The 24034-nt window shown below is 45.6% G+C and overlaps 1 protein-coding gene and 1 long non-coding RNA gene across 2 annotated transcripts in view; both read right to left on the bottom strand.

The window, feature by feature from the left end:
- The window catches only part of LOC142817810 (uncharacterized), a 99251-nt gene extending 85682 nt beyond the window's left edge, over positions 1 to 13569 (bottom strand). Inside the window, exon 1 of the long non-coding RNA XR_012895371.1 lies at positions 13446 to 13569. This is a non-coding gene — a long non-coding RNA (uncharacterized LOC142817810). The remainder of the gene's footprint in view (positions 1 to 13445) is intronic.
- LOC119174453 (uncharacterized) lies at positions 1514 to 8327 on the bottom strand. The gene has a single exon (XM_037425356.2). It carries the CDS (start codon positions 7928 to 7930, stop codon positions 6287 to 6289), a length of 1644 nt encoding a protein of 547 aa, XP_037281253.2. The 5' UTR covers positions 7931 to 8327; the 3' UTR covers positions 1514 to 6286.
- Positions 13570 to 24034: the final 10465 nt, after the last annotated feature.

Here is a 24034-nt window from a genome sequence, read left to right as displayed (position 1 = left end):
ACGAAGAAGGAATGGTAATGCAGCAGCCTGTGTCAACGCTGGAAAAGACAGCAGTAGCTGTCCTGATGAAAAAACTGACCCTTTCGAAATGTTTATTTTTCTGTCGTTGTTGTTACTGCAGTAAGCATCCACGTTGTTAAGCTGTGTCTTCAGCGTATGCAAGAACGACTCTGACATATGATCAACTCAAAAAATAAAAACCGTGATCCGCTTATATTAAAAGCTGCGAATGAAAACCACGTGGTTCGGAAGAAAGTTTTCAGGTTCAAGAAGAGAAGGCCTCGATCAGACAACCAAAGCCCGATCCAACCTATTTCCAGGGCTGCTGCTCTTCCATCCGGGATTGCCAGAACGTTAGCAGACGTTTAGCGAGACCGAATATTTTTTGGCAACTCGGAACATGGGATAAGTCCCAGGACAATAGGACAAATCACTCTGTGATGTATACTGCACAATACTTTTTTTCTTGCGCTAGTTGGCACATGCTGAATGACTCGAAGAGCAGATGTGAACAGGGTGCATGAGCACCGTCTTTTTTTTTGTTTGTTCGTTTGTTTTGTACTCCTGTCTACATCCTAGTCTTTATTTTCTAACTTTACGCTGTAAATCGTGTTAGTACATTATGTTTAAACCTGCAATGTAACACAAGTTTTCAGAAATAGCAAACCTTTCTCTCCTCTTATAACCTTTGTACACATTACGCATTCTATTCCTCTTTTCTTCACGTGCTCATGCGGATTTTTAATTGTTTTTGTTTGTTCGTGAACTTCTGAAACCCACACGCAACGCTTTTCGAAACACGAGATGTTTTACATCCCCGATTTTTTAACTATATTGCGAGGGAAACGTTACACAACATTCTCTTGCTCGATTATGTTTTTCACACCTATACTAAGCGATTCCTCAGTTGCTAGCACCTGAGTATATATAAAGTACTATTTGGTTAATTTCTACACATACTACATTTTATTGAACTAAGCTTTCGTGGTTTATTATATGAACGTAAAGAAAAATAGACCACTGCATGACTACACGCCGAAAAGTTATATGCTTGTTCGGTTTAAGAAAATGTTTATTCTCCGGGCAACAGCTAGCATCGCCCACTTGGCACACACCTGTACTTTCTGCGGTCATGATTGTAATTTTTAAGTACCACGCTGGTCGCCTCCGTACCTGGTAATGACCACTTTCGTACACCTTGGCAATATGCCCCAACCCCTCAATTGTCTTCAGCGCCACAATGGCCTCTTATATGTCATCTTTGCCTAATGGCAACTATTTCAACAAACTGTTAGGCAAGAAATATCAACTTTGACGCACCAGCAAACCGACAAGCAAGGAGTGCCATTTATAAGCGACTGGTTGGTTTCTCATACATGCCAACGTTGGGCCGTCACGAGATTCCATCACGCCATTTAGAACAGAAATATTTCCTGGTTGCATAGCCAAAGTCCTGAAATGACGTATACACTAAATTGAAAAAAAAGTAAAATAAGTAATGATCTAGGCGCACTTGATTTGACCAGGAACTGTCCGTTTTATTTCGGCATAACAACAGAGCAGGACATTCTTGCACACAGAAAGGTCTTGCTCGGAGCTGTACAAGTCGATGCATCGTCAACACAACAACGAAGAGCAGAAAGAACAAACCACTCAAGTCTCGCACTCTTTCTTTCTACGCAGTTTCCCATTTGGGGTCACGTTCAGTAGCATAAGCATTATCTGTTTTCAAAGTGTTCCATCATAAGTAGCACAAACGCATTTCAATTGTGACAACACTCATTCAGTTTACTGAACTTCTCCTACTATATGTGATACTTTGCTAGTACAATACATTACTGTTAATAAACGTTTTTACCGTCTTGTATTAGAATGCAAGTGACATAGTAAAACATACTTGATCGTCAACCGTGTTCAAGAGAAAAACACAAGGATCAAAACAGGGATCAACAAACTGAAAACCGATGCCTCAGTGTCTACACACAAATCCATGAGTTAATATTCAGTTTCAATAAATGTGCACTTCACTTTTTCGTCTTCAAATTTATGAACATTTGCTATTTCATTCCAATGAATCTGCTTTCTTAGAGAAAGATTTTATATATTCCGGAACACCGATGAGGCAAAGAATATGACACATCGGCAATCGCGTCATGATTAACGTGCATGTACTTCACGCATTCCCTGACATATATGTGTAAAATGCGTCAAGTGATTGACATCAGTCGTTCATGAACGCATATTTCAATAAATTTCCTAAAGGTACACTCTTTATTGTGATGAAAACGGTAAAGCTTCGGCACGCACCATAATATTATATCAGGCATCCTAAGGACACAGACGAACGAACTGTTATCGGAGTTATTAATAAAACAGCGATAACAGCAAGTTTGCGCTATCTTTATTTCACCAAACTCATGACGGCCACAAAACATTACTATTTTGCTACCGCCTCATGGAAATTTTGATTGAACTTCTGCGCTTTCTTTTACATCAACGATAGCAGCAACAGAAAATCTTTACTAATATTTATCGAGCATGCAAATTGTTTATCATCTATAAATATGATCAACAAATTATGTTACAATACGCTGGAATAACCAGAGCTTAAATTGCATGCATCAGCAAGTGAAGCTAAGGCTTAATTTTATCAAATGTTCAAAAAACGCTTACAACTATACTGTGACAAGTACAGCTTCATCCTTTGTTTCAGAGTCCTGGTCCGTGAAGGCGACTAAGATGCTGCGTAATATACTAGTATTCTATTTCACGATCAATCACATGGTAGCTATGCCTAGTGCCCTGAAATGCAAGAAATAAAACCTGTAGTAGGTGATTAAACCTTCTGCTTTTCGAGCCCACAACTTGTCGAAGTTTACTAAGCCTTGCTAGGCGTAAGGCTAGGCTGTTCTGCGGTCGGCCAGGTAACAAAGTCAAAATTGCGTCATCGTGACAGTGATAAGCTGACTGTGATGAACAAGGATGCTTTGCTGTTTACTAGGAAATAAAGTTCTGGAACATTTTACAAAGCATTACAATAATGAATATAACGTGAAGTTTTTTCTGGACTGTTCGGAGTATGTACGTCAATGCGTCTGAACAAATGTGTTTCTCGTTCATCATTTTACTTCGTTTTTTGTTGCAGGTTTCCACAACGTAGTTGAATTTCGGAGGTAGCCCTCACTGTTCTGGAGCAGCACATGACCGATAAGCCAAACAACGTGTTTCCTCTCTTTAGGAAGAACGTGGAGGCTTCAGCCTTCAAGCCACCGGTATCAACGTTAGGCATGAGACACATGTCGTACGACCCGCCGCTCAGCATTGGACTTTGTCCGAGTTCAACGTACGGCCACCGGATCATCCCGCGGTACAGGGCGTCCGTTGTAAGACGCTTGCGCCGGTACTCTTGCCTATAAACGCGAGGTTACTTTAGTACGAAAAGCCCTAAGAAGCCCGGCGAAAGCACTATCGGCTTTACGCGGACCTCGTAATCTTTATCTCGCAAGTTTGACGGTCGGCTCACGCATTCTGAAAACGGCCACGCGCATTTGAGCGTTGTAGCCAAGGCTAAAATTAGAAACGCTGAAGAAAGACAAACGGAACGAATGTGCTCTTAGAATGGAGGAAGAGGAAACGGGTACTCCGTGCGCAACTATGGGTTGCGTACTCTTACATATTTGAGAGCAGAAAATCTGTAATGGAGTCCGCGTATTTGTGAAGGGTGCACGATTTCTAATTTGGAAAGCAGGGTACGTTTTTAAAGCAAATGAAAACTAACTACGTCATCAACAGTTTTATAAGCGGCTCTGAATTGTGACTCTCAGTTTATGAATGAACAACACCTTGCAAGTGAGCGACATTCCTGAAGCCTGCCAACACCTGCGGCGCTACAAGGGTTCGTAAGTGACCGCGTTGATCAAACAAAAACAGTTCACATATTTCTAGCATGAGCACACCAGGAACGCAAGCAGTTTTTTTTTTTTTTCATAGAAGGTAAAGCAAATGGCTGTCGGACGCCCGTATGCGCATAACTAATGTCACTTGCTTGAAGACAAATCGAAGGTTTCACTCAGCTGCCCAGAAAGTTGAAGAAGGCTAACAGTGTGCATGAATTTGCAGCTGACAAATATGAACATGTAACGTATTTCCAATATGAATGCGTAGTATTCAGCTTTGTAGCTAAATAGATAGCTAAAACGTTGGTTCTGTACATGTAAAAAAAAACAGAAGGAGGGGTGTCGGCGTCAGAACACATTCCCCTTATTCTCTTAATCAACAGCTGAAATTGCTAACCAGGCATACGGCCGTAGATCTGTCAAGGCTTGGCAGAGATTACTTGGTTCGTGCGTAATGCCATGAGTAACTGTGTATTTCTCACCATTATAAGTGACCGCCGAACACAGGTGCATTCTTGCGAGACCCTTATAATTGACAGCTACCATGCACACGCTGTTAAGTCATGACAACCAAACACGACTTCGATGACGGGCAGTCATAATAATCTGCATTTCGACACAAAACCAAACTTTTAAACCGTTTGCGGCATGAACTAAAGCGGCTTTATTTTAGCTAAAACGGGCTGTTTCCCGTTTTCTCTCTCATTAAATCAATGCATGCCTCAAATAAGTACCTATTTATTGGTAAAGATATGCAATGTTCTAAAAAGAAAAGCAGTAACAGACTACCAAGTGAGTGTCTCTATCGCTTCATTCTTAAGCGCGCGCCACCTTAAGTCAGTCGATCTTCGGATTCCTTTCTCATTTCAACTTCAGCACTTGCTTATGTATATCAATCCTATGCATTCGTCTGACTCTCTATTGCAAACGTAGCGAGAGCGCTCGTACAAGGTAGGGACACCTGAGAGTCAAGTTTGCTCTTCACGCGCAGTCAAGATATGCTGCGGCTTTCTTCCTTCCAAACGAATCCTTCTCGTAAGTGCTAGCTGGGCATTCCACAAATGACTAGCGATCGACTTTGATCAGATGAAGTCACAATACATTTCCAAGCGATCACTTGAGCTTTGAGCGCAGCTCTTAGTGGTAGCATAAGATTGATGTAAAATTAGCCAATGCCAGTACAATGGGACTGCAGCATAAACTGCAGCATTTTTTGCACGTTAACGCGTTGTTTGCATCGTCTTTCTGCTCTTTTTTGTGCATTCAATGCCAGAGAAAATAAATTGTTGTAAACGCAAAAAGATAATCTTCAAATAAGTGGTATACTATCAATCGTTGTTTCTCGATTTGGCCTACGCTTCTGAACTTGGACATTCACTAATCAACGCACAGCCAATAAGCACAGAAGGCCCATCTAGCTCATCAGAATTGATTGGTTCTCTGAAATGCGCGTTGGGGAATTACACTAGTGCGGTTTCAAGCGAACGCCTTCATATTTTCCCAGGGTTATTTCATGAATCCCTAGCACATCCACACAGGATTAGAAAGTAGGTCAGTTGGCCAAACACACACAAACAAAACAGACTGTTGGTTATTACGAGATAACAAGAGCTTAACGAAGTGTTCCTCAGTGTTAAATCTTAGCGCTGCCTTGAAGCAAACCATATTTCTGGTCGCACCCAGTAATAATGGAGCTGTAACCAAAGGCAGAGTGCTTTAATCTAAACAATTGACTTGGCCGATTCGAAGCCGGGGAACAAGTGAGCAGAATCCTTGGGTGGTATTACGATGAGGATCATCACCGATGAGTCTTAATCCTGTGGGCACCTTTCGGCCGGGCAAGGCAATCCACGTTACATGCATATATCCATTTTGGCGTGCCATCGTGCGCTTAGCCACCGTCATTACCACTCAGTCGTATAAAGTACATCACACAGAAAACACCAAACGGGGAAAAACGCACATGTTGAGGACACAGTGGCACTTCGCACACAAGCACGGAGCGGTCGCTTATCATGGCATCTATCCAGTTACATTCATTATCATAGTGCACTCCAATATACGTTGACCGCACGGACGCTCCACGAATCTTCCGAGAGGAGCACGGGCGCGAGCGCGAGCGCCAGAAGGTAGTGTTAGCCGCCGCCCGATCCAAAGGGTACAGCCATATCAATTCATCCATCCATCCAGAAGGCCGGAGTAGCGAGGGCTGCACGCCGAGTAGAGGACGACAGGCCGAGTTGGTGTGTGGCCGCATCACCATGACCCTACCCTCGCAGGGCTGCGATAGTCGCGCACCGGATAATTCAATAGTCTATCGTCTCTCTCCGTGAGGAGTTGATGAAAAGCGTGCCTTGTTGTGGAACTCGTCCCACCATTTTTCGTGCTTTTTACCAAGCATAGTTCTTGGACGATGCCTTCTTTCGGGTAAAGTTTGTGTCCGGCGTGACTGGCCTGTGAGATGGGCCTCCGTAACCATTGTTGTCCCTTAAGTCCAGGTCGCCCACGAGCTGAGCGAGCTCTCTGTCCTTCTTGTCCATACCGGAAGGTCCAGGATCGCCGTTGCCTTCAGGCCCACCATTGAGGAAGTGCAGGTTCGCCAGGCTGTTAGACCTCGACCGGTGCTCCTGCCTGATGGAGTAGGAGAAGGCACGCTCGTTTAGATGGCCCTTCCGGCGGTAGATGCCCGTGTTGAAGGGAGAGTCGGTGTCCCCTCCCGCAGAGTCATCATGGTTTCCATTGCTGCGCCTGTGCTCCTTGGGATGCTTCGAGGAGGGTGCGTGTTCGCCATTTCCCCTGTGCTTGCTTCCGTGAGGGCGGGGAGCTGTGCTGTAGTTCTGCATAAAGTATTGCTCGTGGGGATACATGCCAGGCTGGTAGGAGGCGGTCGGACTCATTGCTCGCACGGCAGGTATGTACGAGGGCTCCTCGGAACTGTACAGCATGGGCCTTTCAGGAGGCCTGCGCATCCTTTCCGAGTGGATCATCATGGGAGGTGGTGGATGGTTGCCGCTGTAGCCTGATATCATGCTGTACCCGTTAAGGTGAGGTGGAGGCGGCATGGGAGGGAGCTGCTGCGGCGAGGAATTTGACGAGGACTTGGACTTTGATTTCTTCTTAGACTTTGAGCTCTCCTTGTGACCGTTCATCTTGCTTGAGCCTGGAGGCGGGAGTGGTGGCAATGGTGGCGGCGGTGGTCGAGAGGGTATGGCGAGCTGTCGGGGACGAGACGACTTGGGGGGTCCTGTGGCGGTTGATTGAACGCTTCTTAGTGTGCCGCTGGTGTCCATGTAGACAAGTTCTCTGGGAGCAGGTCCAGTCCAGACTTTGTAGTTCCCTTCGTCGTCTTCCGTCTCGTCGTCGAGCAAGATAGAGCCACCGTTCGCGTGTGGCACGCCGTTGCTGGTAGAAGGCTCGGCCTGCTGGTGACGCCATGCTTCGACCTTCTGCACGGTGTCCAGTCCCACAACAGACTGAGCTCGCCGCGGTGGCCCGTCTAGAGCGTAGGGGTTTTCTTCCAACTGCTTGGCGTACGTACAGTCGGCGTACGCGTGGAAGCAGCAACGTACGAGGGCATTGGCCGCAGCCTCCTTTTTACAGATGAACGCGTGGCATTCGAGCACCTTGATGCCAGTAGTCCTCCTCAGTATGCACGCGAACAGCGGAGGCTGCTGTGGTCCGGCGTGCCTCGCGAACGGACTGTCTAGAGGCAGAAACTTCTCAACGCGTTCAGATCCGCTTGAGCCTGGCACAACGACGTGGCGCACCGCTGCACAGTAGTGAAGCGTCTCGATGGGGAAAAATCGCACGTGCTGGCGCAGGGACTCATCAACGTTCTCCAATAGGAGTCCGTTGCTCCAGACGCTGAGCCACGAGTCAATGCCTCGAGCAGACACGGGTCCCTGATCTGGGTAAAGCTCGCGTAGTGGCTCCTGAATGCCCTGAAGGCCGTCCTTCGTGATGTGAGGGACGGCCGAACCTAGGTATAGGACTCGGCAGCGGCAGATTGGCGTTGTCGATGCGTTGTGGGCCATAGTCTATTCTGGAGCCGTACACGGAGCCGAAATTCCGGAACGTCACAGCGCACCTCGCGGCGCTAGGCGTCACGACGGCGGCGCACACGCACACTCACGGACGACTCGATAATCCATGGAGGGCACCCGCCGGGGAAGACTTGTTCCGGTCCGGCCTCGCACGGCGAAGTCACAGCGAAGGTTCGCTTGCGCGCAGTAATCCAAGTAGAACTCTGATTACACTGAAAGTGAAGGCCAAGGGACACTTCGTGCAAACACGCACGCGCACTGGATATACTCCGCTGCTTCACACACGACAACAGTAGACGAAACGTCGCCAAACCTTGTCGGCTTCCTCGTCGGACGACGACGTCGCGCGGCTGAGAAGCCTTCGTGACCGCTGCGTGCTCGCGGCGGGGGAGCGCAGAACAGGGCAGGAAAGAGACCCCCCCCCCCCTTCGCTCTCAACTCCCCTTACTCTCGTGAAGAGCGCATGTAACACTCCTCGTCATTGGTTGAAAAGCAGCCTTTGTGACTACGCGGTCCAATGAGGGAGAGCGTTACAGCGCCGCCGACCTGGCTTCCTGCTGTACACAGCCGACGTCCATCTTGTAGCTGGCCAGGAATGCCGCCACAAAGAAATCAGAAACCGGTTCGCGCGAGGGGTGCGTTCCTTCCCCCCCAACGCTTTCGCCCCTGCACTCCGTCGGAACGACACCTGTGGGAGGAGGTGATTGCGGAACGCAGCGCCAGTCAGAATACCGGTAGCCTCTCCGCCGTTTCTCCTTCGCCACTGCCTTGTCGGAAGGGTCGCCTCTCACACCTGGGGCAGAGTAGCATTCGGGTCCTCTTGCACTGCAACAGGAGGGACTCTGCCGCTACAAGAAGCCAACAACCAGGCCCTTCTTACCGCGTTCCCCTTACGCTCAGTCAGCGCTATGAATGGCTCCGTGCTTCGTATCTTTTTCACGCGCTGCTGTGTTCGGTTACTTCAACGAAAGCTAGTGGTACAAACACTGTGAGATGAAACAGTTCAGTTCTACGACGTGGGTTAATTCAGAAGGCGCTTTGCAGCAAACAGTATTCAAGGTCGAAGCAAGCTCAATGGCTTCGGAATTGTGTAATCTACGAAGTGACAATTTGGGGGCTCTAAATACGGAAAGTACGGTCCGTTCTGCCAAAAAACGACTCGATTCAGTTCAATTCGATTTATTTAATACACAATCTGCAGGGACACCTGGGAAAAAGGCTGTCGCAGCAGCTTGACGAAGGCCCAGGGTCTCTTACTCGAGCCCTCTGCACCACCGACAATGTTTCGTGATTGACCTCAGGAGTGTGGCAGCTTGGGCTAGTTGATATGGCATGACGACAGTTATAGCGCGAGAACAAAATGACGACACAGAGACAAGAATGACCTTCACGTCCTTCTTGTCTCTGTGTCGTCGTTTTGTTCTCGCGCTATAACTATCGTCATGACCTCAGGAATTTCTTGTACTTATGCGGGATTCCATTAGCATTTCAACATAGCTTCTCGTGACGTTCTAAGACGGTTTGTTTCCTGTTGTATGCACAGCTGTATACCAGGTCAAACTTATTCACGGTTCATTTTGTGTTCGTCATATACGGCTGCTTTTTTTCTGTTTTTTTTTTTTTTGGTCCAATCTCTAATCTAAACTCAGTGTTTCTGCAAGATTTTCTGCACGTGCTTCCACGCCACACTGCACCGTGACATGACTTCAGAAGCGACAGCTATGGGGACATCGACAGTTCTCTAGTGTTGCGGCATTCAGTGATCAAATACTAAGCACTCTACAAATTTGTAATGATGCTGCTGAAGCCGCCATACGTTTTGAAAACAGTGAAGCACCCGGTTCTAAAGCGCGCAGTTCTGTGGCAAGGAGGAAGCCCTGAGGGAACTCGAATGAATCTACTTCATGGAATTGTTAGTCTAGCTTAACATACTCGGTGCTGCAATGCGTCCTTACCACAGCTGCAAGCGTTAGTGAATCTTGGTTTGGTTGAAATATTTTATTACCGCACTTACTTCATTTTAACAAAGCCTTGAACACTTTTACGAACATTTACTTAACTAACAAGAGGTAACATCGCAGTGATGCATTTATAATTAAACAACAAATGAATTTCGATTTCTCAAAATGCACTAAAGTTCTACTAAAATCATTCATAGCGCACTTCCGGAGCACGTTGCAAACTAAGCACGGTTCAACGACATTAAAATTTTTTTTAGCAGCTTTGTGAACGAATGGGTTGAAACAGTTGAAGAAACGTTCAGCAAGTACAGAATCTGTTTTTTTACTTTTTTACGGAAATATATCCAGCCCCACAGTTATCTTTCAAGATTTTCTTTCTTTTTCGTTTTCGCTAAATTAATTTTTGTGCTTGTGCTCAATTTTTGCTAATATTGAAAGGGGGTGTTCGTTTTGTCAGAAACCTCAGCTGCGACGGAGAGTGTATAAACTATAGAAATCGTACATCATCGCTAGCGGCGTAGCCAAGTAGGTGGTTTTGGGGGGTGCATGGATAGCCCCCGGAATTTTTCAACATTTCGTATGTGTATATGTGCGCGCACGCTCATATGTATGCGTTCAAATTAAAGGACCTTCCGTTTCATGTCTCCACCTCGCGCAAACGAAAATTTGGGCTACAGCCCTGATTGTCGCAAACTTTGTAAAAAACGGTATGGCTGATGAACTCTCTAGTGCCCCGTTTTATGAGACATGATAAAAAGGTTGATAGACTTCTGGTAGCTGTGGTAGCCAGCTTTGCCTTTATTGCTTTTTATAATACCGGGATTTCGGAAGTCATTCAGCATAAGCGGCTGCACTGAAGCACCACTAACAATACGGGCATGTATTTGACTCGTGTTTAGTCGCTCGAAAATAAATAAATAAATACCTGCAACGGCAGCACTTCGAAGCATGCGGTGCAAAAGCCTCCTACTGGCTTCACTTTGTTTTTCTGAGTTTCTTTCCCTTGTCGTAAGTTTCCTGCGCAAAGCCGACATTTGTTTTCATCTCGAGACAGTCGCTGTGCGACTGTCTCGGCATATCGCCCACATTTGAAACTTGTAGGAACCGCGTCACGTTCGACCTTGAAATGAAAATTCCGCAACCTCGCACCCACCTTTCCCAGTGCTGCCTCTGCAGACTTGTATTTTCTGCCCACGGGGAAAGTTTTGCGGCATCCTATCCAGTCTCTTTTTTTTTTTCTCATCACAATCCACTGTGCAGTTTTTATTGCGATTCTGCCGGCAGTTGGCGCAGCTCCATAAGTCGCAAAAATGCCCCGTCATATGACACTATTATCAGATATTCCGCTGAACAGCCTCGCCTAATGAAGCGAAATCTCACAGCATGGATGTTTAGCAGGTTTAGAACTAGCTGATGTAAGGTTATCTAGCGTTAATTTGTGCATATTAGAAACAGTGAGAAAGAAAGTAGTCAAATGGGGTATACTGTTTTAAATTTGGCTTGTGGCCATACGTTACTAAAATTTTAAACTTTTAAATGAGACGCATTTCTAGCGAATTAGTTCGATTTCAAAAGAAAAAATGCTCTTGGGATGAAGCCATTCCAAGGATCAAGCACAGTGACATGCCGTAGGTAATATCAAATTTAAAAGTAAATGTCATGCCAATGAGTTTTTTATAATGAAGAACTCTGTGAATTTGGGTCTTCAGTAATCACTGCCACAACAACACCAACGTCTATATGTATTCTATACGATGCAGTTCAGTAGCAATTGATCGTCAAAAGGGTGACTGCTGGTAGCATTTAAAACGGTCTGGCATTTGCCCTTGAACTAATTTGCTAGCAATCTCCACAGTGACTTCATAGGAATATTGATTTAGGTGAACTTTACAAATGAATGAAGGGCATAGTGAAGCACTGCAGAGGGAGACAACAAACTTAACTCACGCAGCTTAGCGAAGTTTCAATTACGACATATGAGGAAAGAATGTTTGTCCAAGCGCTTTGTTAACATTTTTTTGTTATTTGTTATTTTCGCAGACTAGCACTGTGGGGTGAGGAATAATCACTGAGAGAGAGTGATAAAAAGGGGTATAAATATATTTAATTGTTTGCTGAAGAGAGGCGGCTGGAGAAACATTCTCGGTCTTGACTCTTCTTTTCAACTCTTAAGCATGCCTTTTCCAGCAATTTTCAGCCAGTGCACGTGACATCAAGAGAAAAGGCTTCGCCTGATTTTGTCTCTCGCAGTGAGTGAACGAAAGGAAGGCATGAGCTTATGGGAACATCGTGTTGTCTCTCCGTGCATGTTTCTATAGCCTATCTAATCTCTAAAATATTTGTCTCCTAACCACAAGCAATAAAAGCGTAATAATAGACGATCTCAAAGGTTGTGCTTCTATAGTAAAGTATCTGTGTGTGCGTTCACCAACGGATCCAACGTTTGACAAAGCAGCACGATCATCAATAACTCTCACAAAACACTCACCATTTGTATCAAGGCAACCTCGTTTCAACTGATTAATGCTCTTTATCACGAATTCGCAACTGATTGTCACGCATTTGTGTATCTGCACGCACAGTACTCTCACAATAATAAGGGTAATATTAGTCAACAAATGAACGCGTGAGCCACGTGAGGCTCGTTTACTCAAGTGTTGTCGAGATTCAAATGCTGCGCTCTTTGGCAACTAACGTAACTGTTGTTCGGCTGCACCGCTAGATGGAGCATAAAGCATACGCTGAATAACGCCCGAACGGAGTGCACAAAGCGCAAGATCTGGCGGCTATGTATCGCACCACTTAACTGCCTTCGTTTTAGCGCGAAGTTCGAATGTCAGCAAGCTACAGGAAAGCTAGGACCCGTAATGCTACAACAAAAAAAAATATATTTTTTCCTCGATCACCGATCTTACGTAAGAAGTACCAGTTTCAGCCAGTTATATAGTTGCAGAACATCTTAGCTTATCTACCAGGTCAATGATAAGAGCCCTTGCAAATGAAAATCTTTGTTTATTAAACGCTAGTTCTGTTTACTACCGACGTTCTTTTTTAATTCTATGTTATTTAGGGTTTAAGAGATGTTAACGCTTTTGCATACAACCAGCTACACCTTATCACAGATACTGTAACTCGTCACCGCAGCAATCAAACGAAAAGTTCTCTATAACTGCTGAGCTTATTTTCGGGCGTATTGCGTTTGCCGAAAACCAAGTTTATTATTATTATTATTATTATTATTATTATTATTATTATTATTATTATTATTATTATTATTATTATTATTATTATTATTATTATTATTATTATTATTATTATTAAAAGTTGTACGCGGGTGTAGTGAATGCAGAGAGAGACATCAAGAACAATTCATCAACGGCGTAGCATCTGGAATGCCACTTTGAAATTCCAGCTATAAATTCTCATGATGTTAGAGCAATATTCAACTACCTGTACGTTATTGCCACGGATGTTATCTGGTAATACCGCACCAGAGGAACTTCGTGCAACTATATCCATATTAAATAGAGTATAACGAAACTTACACCAGTCGGAGGCATACGATGACATCTAGAAGGCACTTTAAAGAGAGTGATTTTCCCTCTTGCTCTCACCGATTCGCTGCGAGTGCTGCTGCGAAATTGATGCCGTTTCAGTTGAGGTGGAAGAAATAAACGTTATTGCAAGAATTCTGTTCTCGGATCATACGAGCAGTTAGCGCTCTCTGTCGCTCGCTTATCGCACTGAAAATAGCGTGCCAGTTACACATGTGCCGCCTGCCACCGAAAGAGGGCTCGCGCTGTCCGCCGCACTCGCTTGGTGTCTGCTGGGAAACATCTTGTGGAATGTTTTTTTTTTTTTTTTTTTAGCTAGTTAGTAAATTATTTTAGTCTGGCTGACAGCGCACGACAACAAGAAGAGAGATGAAGTCAGTACCATTTGCGTCTGCCTTCCTCCCATCCTCGTGGTCTGTTCGTCTAGCGCTACTGATGCAATGGCTGTTCGGACACAAAACTTTATTTTTTCGCTTCACCATGAAATAATAAATTGCTATATATATTTAGTTTCGTGCTCCCTAAAACAATGAATAACACTTGCACTTTGTAAAATTCTATCTTTTATTGGACGAAAATGAACTGGAAGAGAAATATTCCGGACACTATCCATTAGCGCACTCACTGACTGGACAATCGGCTTACCGTCCATGTAATCTGACGTATGGATGAGAGATACCTGTTGCTGAATACTTCCTCTATCTACATTACTCATTTCCCCCACAAGTACTTATATTTTTTTTTTCGGTATGCTCTTGTATAAACATGCTGTTTTTGAAGAAGTGACCCAACTAATGATCACTTTGCCTCTTTTTGTACGTGCCATAACGAAGCAGTGCATGCACGTAACATATTGAAGCGATATGTACCGGGTGTTCGAAGCTAAGCTTTATGGTTTTCTCAAAATTCAGCACTAGGAAGAACATGAAAACCATCTTTGCAGATAACTTATGTATCATGAGGGACACAAAGTGAGGCAATAAATATGGCTCTCAGTTGTCCAATTAACTACGATTTAATAATTAACATTTTAGTGACTGCAGTAAGTGGGCATATATGTATTGAATAGTAGGAGGCAGTCGCGTTTCTACACAGTTACAATCGGAAGTATTCTTGTGGCATGTCTCTGAGATATCTCTCGGCAAATTTATTCATGCTTATCATGATTGCACATGCAAGACAGTCAGCTCTGGTGCCAAGTTCTTCCCCGATAGACCGCGGCAACTGCGTGCTTCGCTAATTCTGACAACGGATCGAAGCACGAGGCGGCGATGACAGTAGCCCTTTTACTCTATACCGGTTGGCGATAGCAACCTGTGGCTGTTCTTCGCATCGGGGAGGGATAATGTGCCGATCTTTACCCCCCTGCAGACCTGTTAATGCCAAGCACAATTAAATAATTGTTTCGTGAATCATGCAAAGCTAATCGTTTCTTTTTTATAAGTTTTGCAATAAAAGGTAGCAAACTCACCGACATTATTCGTGTATACGTACACACACATACCGCCTCAAAAGGAGCAATAGGACTGGAAAAGCGGTAAGCATCAGCTGTATATACCGTGACATGCGCAATGTCGAATACGTGAGGTTTTTCGTTTACTAATTCGTTGGTTTATGAGGTCTAATGTCCCAAATCGACTCAGGTTATAAGGTAGGCCATGGTGGAGGATATCGGCCAATTTAGACCACCGGCAACTCTATAACGTGCACGCCCTGTAATCGCACAGTTAAACAGGCATTCAGCGTTTCCTCTCCATCGGAATGGTTACCACCCCAGCTGGCATCGAACTCGCATTTTTCGGATTAGCTGCCGAACACCCTCACCACTGAGGCACCACGGCTGCTATAGCTATGAGTTTGATTGACCTTAGTCGGCACTTTTATGCTCTCGAGTGGTTTATTATTCCCATTAGCGTTATTATTTTTGCAGGTCAACGGAGCGCAACAAATAATGTATACCCCATAATGTCCGTTTCGCTGGTACAATGGTTACCGCGCTCGGCTCTTGACCCGAGGGTCTTTAACTAGAGTTCGATTACGGCCATTGCAGTCCCATTCCAATGGAGGCGAAGCGCTGGAGATGCTCGTTCTCTGTCATTTTTGAAGCATTCCACTATACGGCATCTCTGATAATATCGTGGTTTTGGCACGTAAAATCTCCAGATATTATCGCACTTTACTATGCTGTGCTTTGGATTGTTATGTGTCTGCTTTAAAGGCTGATATCAGCTGTTTTTCAGTCGTCGCCGATTTTTCTGCACTTTGTCAAAGTGCGTTTCCGGAAGTATGCTATAGTACTTTACTCAAGACTGCATTCTCTCTGTGCCTCTCCGTTTGGCTTGCGCATATATACACGCACACATACTAACGCATGTATGAACATAGCTAAAGTACGGTTGAACCTATACGCCACTTCCCTCCCGAACCGAAAAGAATGTCTGGCACGCACCCCTGCCACTCAACTTTTTGCTCGAAGTAAACTTTCTAGTGGCAACACTTGTCCTGACCTACATTCTCATTGATCGTTTACCGTTACGATAAATAGCATCGACAGTTTTCCGTCACTGTTGATGAAAGATGCACAGTTCACATGTTTCCCTGCTTTATATCAAGTTTCAATTCGACTGGAGACGAAAAAAATTTTTCCGTTGTTTCTTTATTCATTATAGATGGATCTAGTTTACCCTCTTCAGGGCACCTGCTTCTTATTCACCTGGACTGTTGTTCTCAAGGGCCTCTTGTGCGCACAGTATACACACAGCACGCAATCGTGTACCGTCCCGTCATCGAACTGACATTGTACTCGATGACACAGGAATACACACCAGTCGGAGTAGTATATGCGACCCTTGACGGGACGTCATCGAGTCGTGCTAGCTCTTAGCACGAAATTAATTTTTCCCCTCCCCCGTTTACCAACGATTTATCCCGTACTTACCGTCATTATTCCGCCTATCCATCATTTCTTTATGCTTTATTTTTTCTTGCCTCTTTTTTTGCTTTCAAGTTCGTCTACTTTATTATTGATTGATTTGTGGGGTTTAACGTCCCAAAACCACCATTTGATTATGAGAGACGCCGTAGTGGAGGGCTCCGGAAATTTTGACCACCTGGGGTTCTTTAACGTGCACCCAAATCTGAGTACACGGGCCTACAACATTTCCGCCTCCATCGGAAATGCAGCCGCCGCAGCCGGGAATCGAACCCGCGACCTGCGGGTCAGCAGCCGAGTACCTTAGCCACTAGACCACCGCGGCGGGGCGTCTACTTTATTATATGTTGCCGAAAAGATAAAGAGGTGAACGGCGCACCCCACTCAACGGTTGTTATCAGCATGGTCACTCCCATGCTTCTTTTGTGTCCTTGCATGTTTGTCTATTCGTATATATGAACAATTTCTTCACGACAACGACGTGTACAGTGCTCACAGTTGGCTAAAAGACAATTTAGGGTTAAGTAACGCACATGATATCATTTCTACTATCTTCAGTTTTGGGGTAATATCAGCGTAATTTTGATTCGAAAACGTAGATTAGTGTCAACATTATCTTTAGACACCCTGCAGACTCATCTCGACATGACCCGGTAATTTCGAGCAATTATGGGTACCATGCAGTCTTAAACTAAAATTAAATTGACGTCGCGTTTGAATGTACATATATTGTATATGTGAATTTATTCTACTTACCTGAGCTTACGCATAATATATGTGACTCGGGCTGTCGGGCCCTGTTGTGTTTGCATATATTGTCTTCTACTGTGTGACATATCCTGAGTCTTTTTATTACATTTTGCGTCACATATTTTGTTTGCTAAGCAATAAGGAGTAGCCGGTAGTACTATGAAGGCATATTCGATATCAATTGCTTGACACACACACACACACACTCACACACAAAACGACGTCAATTGAAAGGACAAATCTTGCTTCTCGAAAGAGGACAACAACCTACGGGGGGGGGGGGGGGCTAGACTAAACAGAATGTGCGCGTGATATTGAAGCTGGCCATGCCATGGGCTTACATAGCGTAACAAACAATCCCTCCACGGCATCGCAACATGAAACGTGCCTACATCCGCATCCTGCACAGAACTGCACAGAACTTGGGACGAAACTGCGTCGCTACCGGCAACGTGGTGACTGACTGTAAACAAAGAGCACGTGCTTTCTTTTGAGAAGTATACCCGCAGCAATATACGAGGCAACCTTGTGATGCGAGAACGTGGAGGGACGCGAGCTATACAGCACTGTGAGATAATGCAATGTGAGAACGAGAGGTACCTAAGCCGCAAATAGACGAGGCAACCTGTGATGCACGCGCGTGATATGTGGAGAGACGATGTATACGGAAATGTGAGATAATGTCACGCATCATCGTAGCCACGCGCATCCTCATCGAACGGGCTGAACTGTAGCATTATTCGAGAACGAGAAGGGCTTTAAAAGTGAGGCATCACCTGTGCAGAATACAGCTGACGATGGTGTCCAGTGTATGTTCACGATAAGTGAGCCATGGGTGCACTTTTGTAATGGAGAGGGTCTCACTGATTTGTAAGTACGACGATCGGTAGCCATCATGCCATCTTCTATATCTTCGTCCTCATTCTCTTATATGAGAAGGGTAACGTATAACAAGGGCAACAAGAAGAAGTGTATACATATGCAATTCATGATTAGACAATTACTGAAGGCACATCTGTAAAGCCAGTGTGATTACTGTGCTTAGGAGTGTTTCTATGATATCGACTGCGGAAGAGCCACGAAGTCAGTGACTGAATCTTTATATTAGTACTTTATGAAATAATAACGAATATACTATAGTACATCCGTTATTGTATCCTGAAATGCACTACGAATATTATGTACGAAACCAGAAGAACTTGTTAAAGGTAACCGTGCGAGTCACACTTATCGCGATGATAATGACGGTATATTTTTATCGTTCTTGTAAAAACGGTGACAGCAAACACGTTGTTGCCGCGGTTACTGTGAAAATATTGCTAGAATAGACGATATAGACGAAAAAGAATTTCGAATTTGCTCGTCGTTGTCATCACGCAGATAGTTATTTCACTACGGAAGCAAAAAAACAAAAAAACAGGGCGAAACACGGGACAGTGAAAGAGACGTACAAAGCGCTGACACACAACCAATGTTTTATTCCTTACATGGATGTATATATAAATATATATATATATATATATATATATATATATATATATATATATATATATATATATATATATATATATATATATATATATATATATATATATATATATATATATATATATATATATATATATATATGAAAGTCTTCCTGGATTCCGGTCGAGTTATAAGTCACCAGAAGAAGCGAACGAGCAAACGAAAAACGATGCTTTATTGCCAAAGTTACGGCCGGGGACCGGCCTTCGTCAGGGCATACGTGCATATTACACTAACACGCACTTCTTAAGGACCAAGAAGTCACACTTCTTAAGAAGTGTGACTCGCACTTCTTAAGACGCACTTCTTAAGGACTTAAGGTATCTTAAGTCCTTAAGATACCTTAAGTCCTTAAGAGACTTAAAGACTTAAGATATATATATATATATATATATATATATATATATATATATATATATATATATATATATATATATATATAATACAACATGAACGGAGGGAGAGGAGAACCGTGAAATGAAACTTTTGTTCATGATATATTTGTATGCGTGTGAAAAACTGCAAAGAAGCAATCATCCACTTGCCATTCACTGATGCCCCATGTCTCGCGCTGTTTTTTTTTCGCTTTGTTGATACTGTACCGTTCGTCCCAAATAAGCTCTTTAGTGCACTTCTCTATGATCAATACAGAAAGAAAACTGTGCAACAGAGGACATGCATTCCGGGTTACGGCAGGCTTATTTCGATCATTTAGCCAATGACGTTTTCACAATCGTCAAGTAATATTCGAATAAGTAGTAATATATCTACAAAAAAAGGATAGGAGCTGTAGGACACCTGTTTACGAATGCATTAGTTGATGCTCGAGTAAGTGTAGCCTGAAGCTTAATCGCTCTACCATTATTCACATTGACATATTCACATAGACATATCCACATAGACGTATTGACAGGAATACAAGTAAGGAACGTTGCTTCATTAGACTTATGATATGAACGGGGTATTCTTAAAGTGCAGCAACATTCTATTCAAAATCTTGGTGGGAGCCGACAGATGAAAACAACGTAGTGAGATAATCATAAGATGAACAGGTGAAATATTCGAAACGTCGACCAGCCAGTCTGAGGCACTTCACCTGTTCATCTTATCAACAACATTCTATATACTTTCTGAAGAACAACGCCACATTCAGCGTTCTTCCAGAATCAGTACAGGAAAATGGGGATACGAGTACTTCCTATAGCGATAATAGTAGGGACGGTACACCTATAGCACCGTCCGTGACCGACATAACGGCAATCTCTATAACGCCCTGCATCATCATCATCATCATCAGCTTGACTACGTCCACTGAAGGACAAAGGCCTCTCCCATGTTCCGCCAGTTAACCCGGTCCTGTGCTTGCTGCTGCCAATTTATACCCGCAAACTTCTTAATCTCATCTGCCCACTGTTGCGAAAGACGGACCGATCCCACCGCTGCCACCACTGTTGCGAAAGACGGACCGATCCCGCCGAAGCCACCACTGTTGCGAAAGACGGCGACGCCAACACGGCCCCGAAGGCGCCACTGCTTTCAACTCCGCCGGGAAGGTCACCAGCCGTTTGGTAGCGTATGTTTATCAGCTCGCGACTGCTTCTGCGCAGAGCTGATAAGACGAGCGGACGAGACGACGGTGAGTTAAACAAGGTTTATGTACAGCATATTTACAGAGGCGTTACAATTTCGGCACTGGGGCCGACAGAGACTCGAAGAGCCGAGCTCTCCTCTCTAACACATAAGTCAGCTTTTTTCCTAAGACCGCCGACTCACACACATGTCGGCTCTCCGACACGGGGACTCCCTTCTCGTAGGACCGCCGATCGCGACGCGCCGCAGGGCTTCTTTTATTTACACCGGGTCCAACCAAAATGTCCAATCAGAAGCGCCGATGGTCGTCAGGGCAGATTCTTCCAATGGGGTGGCCGCGCCATGCGTCAGACCACCAGACACGAGAACGCCGGCTCGCTGTCACGTGCGCCGCTGACTCAATGCACGTGGGCGAGAGAGGCGCCGCGCGTGTTCACGCCGTTGAGATGTTCGCGTCAGGCGGACTGCGGGCTGGCCTTGACCCAGATTGCCTTTTTCCGAGGCACGGACGTTTGACGGGGACTCGCTGGCATAACAGCACCCCCGCCGCCAGACAATGCACCGGAAAGACGAGCTGCTTCCACGGGGCTCGGATGTCAGGTGCGCTCGTTCGCCAGGTCCCTCCAGGTTCGCCTCCAGGGCCATGGGGAGAATACAGCTCCAGACTGTTCCGGGAACACGTCCCATTTTGACGACGGATCCCAGCTCCACTGGCTTGTCGCCACAACTTGCTGACCAGCTTCACTCGTCTCTTCTGACCATCTTCGGTTTCAGCACTTGTCGATGGTTCTGCAACTTGCCAAGAACGGATCGACAACAGACCACACACGACACACGCAAGTGCCTTCGGTCACCCGACAGAACACCAGACACAGCATAATACAACATATACCTATCTACGTGTTTATCGGAATTTTGTTCCCTCTACATCAAGAGGCACATGTGGGACAAAAGACTCTTAAAATGACAACTCAATTTTTTTCCCCACGTACAACAACGTAACGAATTAGAATACCACAAAGTTGGCCCCTTGAGATCACTCTGAACGAGAGCGCTCAGCCCAGGTCGTGATGAGATCAAAATTTTGCCCCGAATCGCCAGCCAGAAACCGAAAGGTTGAGAAGGTACTAACTAAACGCACTGCTCAATGCACCTGCATTAACGTTTACCTTTCCTTTTTTTTTTAGCGAACGTCAAAGTTGCGCTGTGGAGCAACATGCTCCACCTCAGTAACCGGCCACTTTTAGGCGACGATACCTATGCGGCACCAAGAGCGGCTCACACTTGCGACGTTGCACAGGGGAACAACGATACGACTTGCTACTGATTGACTCCTCACCGCTTAGCTCGATATCGTGTTCGATCACCCTCGTGTTTCCGGGGCGGTCCGAAAACACGTCTTCAAACTCGGAACCAATCTTTCTCAGGTCCTCTTTCTCAGGTCCTCCTTCACTTAAGCTAGGCTCTAGGTTTATCTGCTCCCGGATTACTTTCGATCCCCCTTCAATTACCTCACTAGAACTCAAATTTTCTGCTTCCTCTTCCTCTGAAGCATTCAACAGCTGATTTACGACCGCTTGATGTTGAACACATGGTTTCATCAAGTTGTAAATTTTGTCCGGCCGCCTTCCTAATTTCACTTCATAATTTGAATCGCAAGGCTTCGATAATACTGTGGCGGGCCCTTCCCAATCAACCTCAAGCTTGTTCTTTTTGAACGGCTGCAGCAGCATTACCTGACTCCCTACTTCAAAAGCACGCTTCTTCACCGATTCCCCGTAGTGCTCCTTCGACAGCACTTTTGCCGCGTTTTTCTGGCTTTCCACTAGCGCTTCAATTTGGCTTTCCACTAGCGCTTCAATTTGGCTTTCCACTAGCGCTTCAATTTGGCTTTCCACTAGCGCTTCAATTTGGCTTTCCACTAGCGCTTCAATCGAGAGATCCTCACGCTGCTCTCGAATGAGCGTCTCTCGATCAACTCTCGGCAGCTCGCTCCAACTTTCCGCTACAGGCGAGAGCGTTGCAGCCCTCTCGCTCTGATTCAATGGCGCCATGTCGTCTCCCCCAACGCATACCGCGCCGGCCGCTTCCGCGACGGGCCGCTCGCGTGACTGCTCACATGACTCACGCGGAAAATTTCCTCTCTGAGGTTCCGTCGACCCGCCGACAAGGTCACTTGAGCGTTCACCGCATTGAACCAGATCAAGCTCCGGCGAAAGCTTTCGCGCTTGCGATCGCGTGAGAGCCATGCACGCTAAGTTGGGGAAGAACGATTTGCCCTGCTCTTTGAGAAGCTGCTCTGAGTTGTTGGAGAATAGATAAGGAAAACGGTCGTTCAGCGCGGCAGACACAGCCGCTTCGGTGCGAAGCTTACCGAACGGGCCTTCAATGACAACCGCGGCGATCGGTAAGCGAACACTCTGCTCCTCGGCGACTTGCCTGATCCACGCGCATTCTCCTGTAAAGTCATCCGGAGACACCAATGAAGGATGGACAACGTCAATAGTTGCCGCTGAGTCTCTAAGTGCTCGGCACGTTTTCTCATTCACCCTAATTTCTTGGAGATACGGCTCCAACAACCGAATGTTTTTTTCTGATTCTCGGATCGTTGCGAAAGCAAACTTTTCCTGACAGTTTCTCGCGATGTGCCCTTCCTTTTTGCAGTTGTAGCAGATTAGCGGCTTCCGTTTGTTGTCCGATTCAAATGCCTGTGTAGTAGAAACCTCACTCGATTTCTCCGCTTCTGTTTGCCCTTCCCCTACACTGTCCTTCGTAAGAGACGGGTCCTTCTTGAAATTACGGTGCGGAACGGGTTTCCGTTGATCAGGTTTCCTTGAAAAGCCCTCTTTCCTTTCATCCTTTTCAACGCGCACTGCCCTGCTATGCAACTTTCGGCGAGTATAATACTCCTCAGCTAACTCAGCTGCCTTATTTAACTGTACTTCCCCAAGTCTGTCCTGCAGCCAAAGTCTGACATTATCCTCGATGCAGCGGTAGAATTGCTCCAATGCAACGCATTCCACCACTTTATCGCGGTCGTCATAAACACCTTCGCCCTTGAGCCATTCAATTAAATCGGCCTTAAGACGAAACGCGAAGTCAACGTGTGACTCATTCCCCTTTTCAGCATACCGGAACCTTTGCCTGAAAGCCTCGGGTGACAACTTATAACGTCTTAAGAGCACTTCCTTGACCTCGTCATAGCTCTCAAATGCTTCCCTCGACAAGCAAGTTATCGCGTCGGACACTTCGCCGGGAAGAAGAGCTAGCAGGTTCCGCGCCCAAAGAGACCACTCCAAAGCGTTTCGCTCACAGACGTGTTCAAACTTGACGAGATACTTCGCCATGTCCTCGCCTACTACGAACGGTGGCAGTTGGTCACGAATTCTAAAACCGCTGACCTGAATCGTCGGAGAAGCTACGCTAGGCGCCTGCGAACACTGTAGGATTGCCAATTCTAGTCGTTTCATCTCTAGGCGCTCTTGTCTCTCGGCCTCCTCGCGCTCGCGACGTTCTCGCCTTTCAGCTTCTTCACGTTCGCGAGCTTCTCGCCTTTCTTCACGTTCGCGAGCTTCGCGCCTTTCTTCACGTTCGCGAGCTTCGCGCCTTTCAGCCTCCTCACGTTCGCGAGCTTCGCGCCTTTCAGCCTCCTCACGTTCGCGAGCTTCTACTTCTCGCCTTTCAGCCTCCTCACGGCGTGCTTTGATATCCACCCAGGCCTCATCGACTTCCTCAGCCGACACTCCCTCATCCTTCATGATCTCAAGGATCGCTTGCTTTC

Source organism: Rhipicephalus microplus, chromosome 5 (genome assembly GCF_043290135.1).
Source record: "Rhipicephalus microplus isolate Deutch F79 chromosome 5, USDA_Rmic, whole genome shotgun sequence".
NCBI classification, from domain to species: Eukaryota; Metazoa; Arthropoda; class Arachnida; order Ixodida; family Ixodidae; genus Rhipicephalus; species Rhipicephalus microplus.
The sequence above is the reverse complement of the archived record's forward strand: the minus strand, read 5'-3'. Positions and strand labels throughout refer to the sequence as shown.

Excerpts from the sequence above, each read along its gene's own strand:
- LOC119174453 (XM_037425356.2), bottom strand. The coding sequence starts at position 7,930 with ATGGCCCACAACGCATCGACAACGCCAATCTGCCGCTGCCGAGTCCTA.